Here is an 11,827-nt window from a genome sequence, read left to right as displayed (position 1 = left end):
GTTATAATTTAAAATTTAAAATTTGGTATAAAATTAAATTAAAATAAAACATTTTATATTTTTTTGGTTTTTTTTTTTAATTGATTTATGGTTTTTGGGTGTGTGGTATTGATAAGTCATTGTATTAGCCCATGGTATTGTAAAATAACATTTTTTGAAGTTATTAATATCCATGGTAAAATGGGTTTGAATATTCATGGTTAAGAATGTTGTTATATTGCAAATATTAAATTTTTATGAGCTTATTAATTTAATTTAAATATAGTTACGGAATCATTATTTTAATTTATATGGTAAAATGGATGTTAATTTATAAGTACTGTTAGGATTCCAAGAAACTCTCCTAGGTTGTAGCTCGGAGATGCCTGGTAACATATAAATTCAACTTATTGTTGTAATGGATTAATGGAAGGAATGATGCTTGTCCAAGCCAGATAACCACTTCTACTTTGTCTCACTCAAGACATGCGTGAACACCCCCACACTACAAGGCTTTAGACCACCAACTACTCACAGTTTAAGGATTGGGTGAATATGGAGAATATTGACCACACCAACAGATGCACATGACCATGTGATGGCCGGCTGCAACTAGTAAAGAAGCCTACAAATCTAATCTCCTAATGCACAGACAGGATGATAACTCTCTGGCACTAGATGAAGAGAAACCTGAATAACTTATTCAATGACGCATACAAGATTTTAACACAGAGATAGGATGATAGCTACTATAATGCTAAGCATTAAGAGCTCAAGAATACAGCCTATCAGGCACAGCTTGGAACAAAAGAAGAATGAAAAGTGAGCAACTAACAGCAAAAGAAGCTTGTATTAGCTGAAAATGAAGACGAGATGCTGCAAGTGTCAAACTAGCTACAGTCTCCAGAAGTTGAACCTTACATCAAAACATCAACCATCAACCCTTATTACATCTTTCTTCTGGATATTTATAGATTTACATTACAGTGCACTTGGGCCATTTTAGGTATGGAGGGGTCATAATTGGCCACCAATCTGCATTTAACTGCCTGATGGAATCTCTAAGTGTGTTTTCTTGCTTCAGTGGATGAATCTGATCTCTTCAAGTGCTCTGCTATCCTCTAAGGCAGCTGGAGTGTTCGTATCAATGAAGTTCCATAACTTCTAAGTGCAGTTAAATGATCGTGCTCTATCCTTTTTCCTTTTGGCCATACTATTTGTTAAATATGGTTGTTGAGGAGCAACTACAACTGGTATTGGTGAGCTAGTCACCTTCATCCTTCGAGCACATGGAACGGTCAAGGGACATGGACTGCATAGCGGGTGGATGAGTTGGATGAGGGAGAAAGATCGGCCGTCGGATCGAGAGAATAGACGGCGGAGATGGCTTGGTGGAGGATATCGGAAGAGGTGGGAGCGGGACGAACGTGGGCCGTTGGATCACAGTAGGACAGATTCAATGATGATCGGGCGACGAAAGTGCACGACTGTTATCGGGTGGGAACAAAAGGTTAAGCGGTAAGCGGTATCAATCGCACCGCTTTTGGGCGTTAGGCTGTAAAAGGACGAGGGCGTGTGATCTCATTCAACACATGACACGTAGCGGCGGAGGAGAGAGAAAAACTGCTCTCCATCACACGTTATCGTTCCATCACTTTGTGGGCGCGGGGAGAGTGAATGGTGTTGGATCTTCGACAGAGATGATCGGACAGCGGGGAAACGATCATGCAAGTCACTTTATCGTGCGCGACGGGAGCCATTGGATCGGTAGGCGGAAATCGATGGTTGTGATTAAAAGAGGGGTTTATGAGCGCGCGGGGTTATACAGATAAGGTTTTATGGTAGTTTTAGGCCTTAGCGCTAGGGGCTTGCAACAAAAAGGGGTTTTGTTGGTTTTTTAGAAGAAAAACAAGGGAAACGAAGATGGAGGTAGAATGAGTGGGGCTAAGGAAAAAAGGCAACAATGACCATTATGAGCTTCCTTTAAGCATAACCGAGTGGACCAGCTCATTTCTGACCTTCAAATACCAAAGCTATGTAGCAGCGCTAACACTGGCTCCTTTTGGGGATGAGATCCTCCTTGTGAGGTCTCAAGAACTACAAGCCATTGCCTTTCCTGTGAAAACCAGATTAGCAAAATTTTCTAGTGTCCCATTGGGCATGGAGTCTAATTAAATCTACATTAAAACCTGGTAAATAAGCCTATTTACAACATTAAGGTTTGAAGACCTTAAACAACATAAATTTTCAAAAATCGCCCATTAACTGGGCCATCAAAAACTGTCTCTCCTTCCATACTTTGCAGCATGAAAGTATTGTTCCCTTGGATCTGAGTGATGACAAAAGGTCCAGTCCACAGAGCATCAAACTTCCCATGGTTGCCTTTCTTCTCTTTCAGTGCATCCCACTTAAGAACCAAGTCTCCAACCTGAAAACTGTCTGTCTTTGCCTTCCTGTCGAAGGCTTCCTTGATTCTCTTTTGATGTGCTGCAGACTTCTCAACCAGCTGATCTTGAATCTGATGTACTTCTACCAAATCAACAATCCTTTTTGCCATATCATCTTCCTCATTCTGCTCTTCTTGCAAGAACTTTGCCACAGGGAGGGTTAACTGAATTGGGAATACAGCCTCAGTGCCATATACTAGTTTGAATGGGGAATTCCCTGTGGATTTCTTGGTGGTGACCTTGTCAGCCCATAATGCATACTTAAGCTTGGAATCCCAATTCCTTTTGTTGTCTTCCAGCAGCTTTTTAATTATCCTTATCAGGCTCTTGTTGGAAGATTCTGTTAGGCCATTGCCTTGAGGGTAGTATGAGGTGGAATGAACTAGCTTAATGCCCGTTGAGTCACACATGTCCACTAACTCCTTTGCCCTGAAGGCTGCTGCATTGTCTGTAACTAATTTATGTGGACAACCAAACCTGGTGAAGATATTCTCTGTCAAGAACCCCATGACCACATGATGATCAACTTTTCTTGTAGGGATGGCCTTAATCCACTTAGTGAAGTAGTCAGTGGCTACTAGGATCCATCTGTGATGGCCACTGGAATGTGGATTGATTTCTCCTATGAAATCCAAACCCCACTATTGAAAAGGGCCACTGGCATGAATTGGCTTCAGGGGCAGGGATTTCAACTGTTGTTTTCCTTCAAACCTCTGGCACCTGTCACAAGAAGTAATACCTAGCCCTGAGGATCTTGTGGGCTGTGGTTTTCCAGTAGTGATGTCCTCCACAAATGCTGGAATGAAACTGATGCATGACTTCTATGGATATTTCTTTGTCCAGACATCTTAGAAGGATTCCAGATGGGTCCCTCCAATACGGCAAGTTTTCATGAATGCAATACTTGGCTGCCCTAAGCTTAATGGTTCTAGTTTGGCTTGAACTCATGCCTGAAGTGACTTCTGGCTTTAGTAAAAATTGAGCTATTGTAGAATACCATTCACAAGAAGCTAGATTTTCTGCCACTGATTGGCTCTGCCCTCGTGTAGCTATTTCTTTTGCCTGTACATCTTCTAAAATTGTGCTTATGAGATTTATGTCTAGCATCCTGCAATTTTCTTCAGCCATCAGTTTGGCAAGGCCCTGAACTTTGATCAGCTTGGTGGGCTTCAACTCTATACTAAATTCAATCAGCTTTGCGATCCATTTAGCCCTTCTTCCATCAACATCTGGTTGTGTTAGAACATCTTTCATTGAAGCAGAGGGCACATATGTAATTACCTTGGAGTGTAGGACGTATATCCTAAAAGCTTTCAAGGATTTGATAAGAGCATAGGCCTATTTTTCTATAATGTCATACCTCAGCTCAGCATCCCTTAAGGTTTTGCTGAAGAATGCCACCAGATGTTCTGAACCTTCATCATATTTCTGCAACAAAACTGCAGCAAGGGTGTCATTTAAGGCAAACGAAAATATATGGAACTCCTTGCTATAGTTTTGGCTAATAAAAGTAGGAGCTTCCACAATGGCTCTCTTGATGGATTCAAAATATCTTCTTGCTTCCTCAGTCCATTTGATTTCTGACCCTTTTTTCAACATGGAGGTGATGTGTTTTACAAGTTCTGCAAAATTTGGAATAAACCTCCTTACAAAATTTATTTTGCCCAGAAAGGACTAGATATCCTTCTTTGATCTTGGGATAGACAAGGTCTAAATTGCTTTCACTCTTTCTGGGTCAATTTTGACACTTGCAGCAGAGACATTGTGTCCTAACAGCTTGCCCTCTTCTAAAGCAAACTGTGACTTCTTAGGATTGACTGATATCCCAAACCTTCTGCATTTCATAAATAATTTCTTTACGTGCTGCAAATGATCTTGATGGCTGCTGGAGTATATTGTTATATCATCAAGGTAGATAAGGACAAACTTATCCTTCTCTCCCACAAATGTTATTTCGATAGCTCTCTGAAAGGTTGCTCCAGCATTCATCAACCCAAAAGGCATCTTGGAATACATAAAAGTGCCCCAAGGAGTGGTGAATGCAGTCTTCTCTTGGTCATTTGGATGCACATCGACTTGATTATACCCTGAAAATCCATCCAGGAAAGACATCACTTTAGCTCCTGAGACTTTCTGCAGCAAATGCTCCATTTTGGGTAGAGGATAATTGTCTTTCTTAGAGCATTTGTTTAAATTTCTGAAATCAGCGTAGAGCCTGATTTCTCCACTTTTCTTCCTCACCACTACCAAGTTGGCTACCCATTTTGAATATCTAAGAGGGACTATGATTTTGGCAGCCAACAACTTCTTGATCTCCTTTTCAATCAAAGGAAGGAGCAAAGGATTTATGGGTCTCAGCTTCTGCTTGAAAGGGATGGTGTCTTTCTCCAAGGGAATCTTATGTTGGATGATCTTTTTATCATACGTTTTAAGGTCACTGTACTCCCAGGCAAAGACATCAGCAAACTGCTTCATCAAGGTGCAGTAATCAGAACTTTGCGCAGTAGACAAATGGGTGGACAAATTTATATACTTTGGATGATCTGGGCTTCCTATGTTATGTTTATGGACTGCAGATTGATCCTCTTTTTGGGCAACCTTATAAGGCACATCATTCTGGTCAAACAACTTTTCTAAGGGAACTAGGCCTTTAGGTATATGATTGGTGGGCAGTTGGACAATGCTATCTCGGTCAATTCTGTTCTTTAGTTGGGATTGGGGGTTTTCTTCCAAGGCTTCATTTTCTTGGTCAATTTTCATTTCAGGGAATTCATCAATGACTTGAAAAAACCTATTTACTTCATCATCATCTTCAAAGACTTTCCAATGCTGGACATTATCAGGCAAGGATGGTCTATATTTTATATGAACTTCATAAACTAGTCTGGGAGGCATGGGAGGGATAAACATGCTAGCAGACACAGTAAGGGAATCAGCGAGCTGATTTTTGACACTAGGGATATATGAGATACAAAAACTGTCAAAAGAATCTTTGATTCTCCATACCTCATCTCTATATGCTTTCAACCTCGGGTGCTTTGCTTGAAACGTTTTGTTCACTTGCTGAATGATGAGATCAACATCTCCAAACACCTTTATGTTTCTGATTCCTCTGTCTTTAGCTACATTGAGGCCCAATATCAGAGCTTCATACTCTACTATATTGTTGGTGACTTGAAAATTTAGCTTGAAAGACAGATGTGTGCTTTCTTGTTTCGGAGATATCAGCACCACCCCTGCTCCTGCAGTTTCCCTTGAACATGCTCCATCAAAGAAGATATCCCAAACTTGACTTCCTTGCTCTTCCATGGCCTAGATTATTGGTTTCTTGAGATGTAACGAGGCCTTCTGGGATTCTTCAATTTGGAGAATACATGCTCCAAAATTAGTGTCCACAGCATAGATGGGATGATTAGAAGGGTTCTTCTCATCACTGATGATGTAGGCCAGCCGTGCTTCTCTGTACAATCTCTTGCTCTCCCCTCCAAAAACTGGGACAGTGGCATAAGATAAATCATTTTGTAATGTTCCACCCAACCTCTTAATCCACCCTCTAGAAAGTAGCATACCAAACTTAGGGGGAACATCTGCCACCACAATATCCATCATCATGCTTTTCATGGGCAGCTGAGTTAGGGTAATAGCCAAGTCTTTGATTAATCCCAAACATTTTACCTTTCTTGAATCAAAGGAGAATAGATCATGATAAGGTCTGGTAATGTCAAGGCCTAACTCTTCCATGACAGCTTTGGGCATCAGATTATGGCTGGCACCGGTGTCCAGCAGGCAGTTATGGAGGGTTTTGTCATGAATGGTCAAGGAGACATAGAATGATGGGGAGCTATTATCAAAGGGTTTAGTCATTAGGCTAATCACAACTACAGGTTTATCATCTTGCAAATTTACATAGTCGTTGGAGGCTTGTGAAGATTTTAGCTCAAGGGCATCAAGGATAGGCTTTCTAAATACCTCACTCTTTGCAAGTTCTATCAGAGGCACATTTATTTTTAACTTCTGGACTTCTGCTTCAAAACTGAAAGAGGAAGGGAACTTATCAGGGCTTCTTACCTCTTGAGTTGGGGCTTTGGGGATGACTGGATCAGCTGCTAGCTTTTTCTGTTTGCTGATCTGCTACTCTGTGGGGACAACGGCTCTTTGGGCAGGGTTCTCCTTGACATTACTTGTTCTTGACCTCAAATTATACCTTTGTTGTTCATCAGTCTGCAGAACAGCTTCTCTATCCCACTCTTGACTGGTCTGGTCCTGGAGTAATGATTCTTCATAGGCAGCTAATGTCAAAAAGGTAGCATTGCCCTTGTCTTCCATGCAGTGAATCTCATCCTCTTCATTGAACTATTCCTCCTCCATGACTACGTTCTGAAAAGGAGTCTTAACTCTTTGTTCTTCATTGGTCTCCTTTCCTCTCTGAATGATCTGCAATTGATCATTTGCTCTTTTGAAGGAACTTGGATTTCTAGGAGCAAATGAATTAGGCAGCCTTGCCTTCCCAGAACTTTGTTCAACCTTTAGCTTAGATATCTCAGTAGCCAATGACTCTATCATCTTAGTCATTTTATCTAATTTGGGCTCTGAAGATGAAGAAGAGGTGGAAGCTTCACCTCTCTGCCTTCTTCTGTCAGCATGACCCTTGAGTTTTTCTGCAGCCATGATATTAGATTCTACCTCTAGGGTTGCATCCTGCATTTCGACTAGCGTGGCACATCTTCTTTCTCTCAACAGCAAGCAAAAGTCAGAGTCAAATGCATTAGCATAGGTGAGTTTTGCAGAGGTGGGGGTAGGCTTTACTTCAGCTGGTATCTTACTATACATACGATTAAATATTTTATTAAAATCAGACAATGATTCCCCATTTTCTCTCTTGAGGTTTCCAAACTTAGTATGGTAGTATAGCAGGTCTTTCTTATCTCCCCAATGCTTTAAAAACACATCATCTAATGCTTCAATGTCTGCTATGCACCTAGGGGTCAGCTCTCTAAACCACTTTCTAGCCTCTCCATTAAGGCTTTGGAAAAACACTCTCATGCACACATCATCCTCATTGATATCCAGGTTATCAGCATAACTATAAAAAGATTCAAGGTGTTCTTGAGCTGTTACTCCCTCTGTACCAGTGAATTTAGGCATGTATTTTTGGTATTATCCGGCAGACATGGCATTCAAAGGAACAGGTAGGACCAGGAGTCCATACCTAGCAGCTATGATTCTTTCCATCTTAGTGGGAGCTTGTGGGCCTACCATGACTGGGGTAGGTGGAAGGATACTGGCAGTTTGAAAGGTAGGGAGCTATGAAATAGATGACAGGGACAAAGGAATATGATGGAATGTGTGGGAGATTCTCTTTGGACTGAGATCCAAAGGGTAACTTAATGAACAAGGAGCTTTATGAATCTCTGAGGGTATTTCTTCACTAACAATGCTAGGCTCTGTATCCTCAAAATGTGTATGCACAGTTACAAGCCTCTCTTACAGAGATACATAAGATTGTTTGGGCTTACCTGATCCTGATGCTCCTTTCTGAATGATTTTTTTCTGCTTAACAATCTTTTCAGGGTCAGGCACTAGGTCAGCTGGTGATTTCTGAGGATTTCTCCGGGTATGCCTCATGAACTGAGCCAGAACTGTAATGTGGAGTCGCCAAAGGTTGGTCCTCCAGTAGAGTCGCTAGATAGATGATTACAACTGGAAATGTGTCTAGACTTTGTCTACCATCAAAGCTGGATCTGTGTCATTCTCCTAGTGAAGCTAAGATTCAATATCCTCTCCCCGAAAAGGACACCAATTATGTTAGGATTCCAAGAAACTATCCTAGGTTGTAGCTCGGAGATGCCTGGTAACATATAAATTCAACTTATTGTTGTAATGGATGAATGGAAGGAATGATGCTTGTCCAAGCCAGATAACCACTTCTACTTTGTCTCACTCCAGACATGCGAGAACACCCCTAGACTACGAGGCTTTAGACCACCAACTACTCATAATTTAAGGATTGGGTGAATATGGAGAATATTGACCACACCAGTGGATGCACAAGACCATGTGATGGCCGGCTGCAATCAGTAAAGAAGCCTACAAATCTAATCTCCTAATGCACAGCCATGATGACAACTCTCTGGCACTAGATGAAGAGAAACCTGAAAAACTTATTCAATGACGCATACAAGATTTTAACACAGATATAGGATGACAGCTACTCTAATACTAAGCATCAAGAGCTCAAGAATACAGCCTATGAGGCATAGCTTGGAACAAAAGAAGAATGAAAAGTGAGCAATTAACAACAAAAGAAGTTTGTATTAGCTGAAAATGAAGACAAGACACTGCAAGTGTCAAAATAGTTACAGTCTCCAGAAGTTGAACCTTACACCAAAACATCAACCATCAACCTTGATTACATCTTTCTTCTGGGTATTTATAGATTTACATTACAGGGCACTTGGACCATTTTAGGTATGGAGGGGTCATAATTGGCCACCAACTGCATTTAACTTCCGGATGGAGTCTCTGAGTGTGTTTTTTTGGTTCAGTGGATGAAGCTGATCTCTTCAGGTGCTCTGCTATCCTCTCAGGCAGCTGGAGTGCTCGTATCAATGAAGTTCCATAACTGCTAAATGCAGTTAAATGATCGTGCTCTGTCCTTTTTCCTTTTGGCCATACTGTTTGTTAAATATGGTTGTTGAGGATAAACTGCAACTGGTACTGGTGAGCCGATCACCTTCGTCCTTTGGGCACACGGAACGGTCAAGGGACGTGGACTACATGGCGGGTGGACAAGTTGGATGAGGGAGAAAGATCGGCCATCGGATCGGGAGAATAGACAACGAAGATGGCTTGGTGGAGGATATCAGAAGAGGTGGGAGCAAGACGAACGTGGGCTGTGGGATCTCAGGTAGACAGATCCAATGGTGATCAGGCAGTGAAAGTGCACGGCCATTATCGGGCGGGAACGAAGGGTTAAGCGGTAAGCGGTATTTTTTTTTTCTCGATAAGACTAATTCTATTAAGCAGTAAAATATTGTACAAGAGAATACATTTCAGAGATGCAGGATACCGGCAACCGGAAATGATAGGACTATCAACCTCGGTTCCGGGAAATGAGATAAGCAAACAAGGAGCTACAACTAGTCACTGAAAGCTTAAGAAGCAATGGATGCTACCCTGACAGAGTGGGGCTTTCAACACGAAGCTTTTTCCCTTTCCTATTTTTAACTTCAACCCAGCCACTTTGGGGTGTATGGGCGATTACAACTTGCAGTTTGGGGTCCTCTCGCGGGGAGCCCTCCTTTTCTGAGTCCGAGGAAGAGGACAAATGGACACGTTTCTGAGCAATGGCTGAATCAGAGGAAGGCACCAGGCCCTCGGTGGAAGGGGCAACAGAATGAGGGGCCTGTTTCAATTCTTCATCGCTATCTTCTTCTTCAGAACTGGAGGAATCTGAATCCTCGACTGGAGGAGGAGAACATGGAGCCCATCGTTTGGACTTGGGCTTGGAGTCGTTAGCCTTGTTCTTTTTTGCCGAGCGAGAAGGACAAGTATTCTGCAAATGCCCAGATTGTTGGCAATGGCGGCATCGAAAAGCGGTGTTCTCGTAATCTAGCGTCTGGGTCCAGACGGAGTCATTTATCTTGATGTTGATTTTCTCTGGAAGGCCCTTGCTCAGATCTAACTCCACACACATTCTTGCATATGAGTAGAGGCCTTTGGATTCCCTCCAGAAATCTCCATGGATGAAGCTGCCCAATGTGTCTCCTATAGCTCTGAAGACACGAGTATTCCATAGATGGGCAGGTAAGTTTGGAAGCCGAATCCATACCGGTGTCTTGGTAATGAATGCAGTGGCTGGATCGAAGTCTGGAAACCAGGGAGTCAAAAAAAGCCCTGTCGTTCCCAAGAACCAAGGGCCTTCTGCGAAGGCATTTTCATAGTGCTTAATGTTATCAAAGAGAACAATGAAATAACCTTTCGAGCAAAAGAAGATCTTACAGTGATGTGTCCAGTTTGCATGGATCCATGCATAGAGATCCTGAGTTCGAGGCCACAGTCCATTAAATCTGCAAATGATGGCTCTTTCTGCAAATACTTGATGCTGGGAAGCCAGTTCTTCATGCATGAGTTCAACAGAAGGAACTTCATCAATTTTTTCAACCAAGAAGGCCTTAGATTTATGGGCTTCCGGGGGTTTGGGGATCTCCGAATGAACAGCGTCCTTGTATGAGAAAGGTCGGGCAGAGGAAGCTTGCCCTGCTGCACCTCCTCTCAAACGGAAGGTCGCCACCACCGAGCTGTTTCTGGAAATGCTGTAAGCAGAGAGGGGTAGAGGGTTTTCAAGTTGTTTACCTTGAAAGAGAAGTCGCAGCAGGCTGGATGGGATCCCCATTCTGCGCTCTAGATTCAGTATGAGGTCCTGCACCAAGTCTGAAGGGCGAACCCATTGCATGATGGTTCTGCCTACAGGTTGAGCAATCTGGATCTGAAAGGATTCAGATAAGGGATTTGACCCTATGCAGATCTCTGAATCTAGCCAGTACACAGGTTTTTCTGCCTTCTGGATGATCAGATCTGGCAGATCTTTGTCCGATCTAAATCTGGGACTGCGATTTGTATGGCAAGTGATTACCTCAGATCCATACATAAACCCTTCTGATGAATCATTTACCGGCTCCCTTTTGCCCCATTCCAAGGACTGCACGGAAGGTAGCAAAGCCAGAGCCTTGGCCTGGGGTTCTTTAAGCTTCAGCTGCTAAGGGTGCAACGATCGATGCCAACGGGGGTAGCGTGTCCGAGCCAGCGCAGCAGAGGCCCCGTCATCGGTGGCGGGAGCGAGGTATGCCTCCCCTTTTTCTCCTTGCAATCCCCAGTCGGTCTCATAGCAAGCCTGGGGAGCCTCCTCGGCTGCAACAAATGTGCCAGGCCACACTCGTAATGTCCTCCATGGCGCTCTGATCCCCCCTACGCAGCTCCTTCTGTGCCGCTTCCTTTTACTGCTGAGACGGGTTTCATTGAGGGCCCGGGTGTCGATCACGAGACCTTCAAACCCTCCTCTCGCTGTCCGAACGCTCTTCGCAGCCATCGCTCTCTCTCCTTTCGTCAAGCGGTAAGCGGTATTGATTGCACCGCCTTTGGGCATTAGGCGGTAAAAGGATGAGGGCATGCGATCCCATTCAGCGCATGACATGTAGCGGCGGGGGAGAGAGAAAAACCGCTCTCCATCGCGCGTTATCATTCCATCACTTTGTGGGCGCGGGGAGAGCGAATACCGTTGGATCTTTGGCAGAGATGATCGGACAGCGGGGAAACGATCGTGCAAGTTGCTTTATCGGGTGCGACGGAAGCCGTTGGATCAGTAGGCAGAAATTGACGACTGTGATTAAAAGAGGGGTTTA

General features: G+C 43.2%; 1 protein-coding gene across 1 annotated transcript; it reads right to left on the bottom strand.

Moving 5' to 3' along the window:
• Positions 1–11,184: 11,184 nt before the first annotated feature.
• On the bottom strand, positions 11,185–11,571 carry LOC149220509 (uncharacterized). Its single transcript, XM_089387120.1, has one exon. It carries the CDS (start codon positions 11,569–11,571, stop codon positions 11,185–11,187), a length of 387 nt encoding a protein of 128 aa, XP_089243246.1.
• Positions 11,572–11,827: the final 256 nt, after the last annotated feature.

Source organism: Pinus tabuliformis, chromosome Q, assembly GCF_031772625.1.
Source record: "Pinus tabuliformis cultivar Carrire ecotype Pingquan chromosome Q, CPIR1, whole genome shotgun sequence".
Taxonomy (NCBI): Eukaryota; Viridiplantae; Streptophyta; class Pinopsida; order Pinales; family Pinaceae; genus Pinus; species Pinus tabuliformis.
Note: the sequence above shows the minus strand (reverse complement) of the source record. Positions and strands in the feature narration are given on the sequence as shown.

Coding starts and splice junctions, on each gene's coding strand:
- LOC149220509 (XM_089387120.1), bottom strand. CDS start 11,571: ATGCCCAAAGGCGGTGCAATCAATACCGCTTACCGCTTGACGAAAGGA.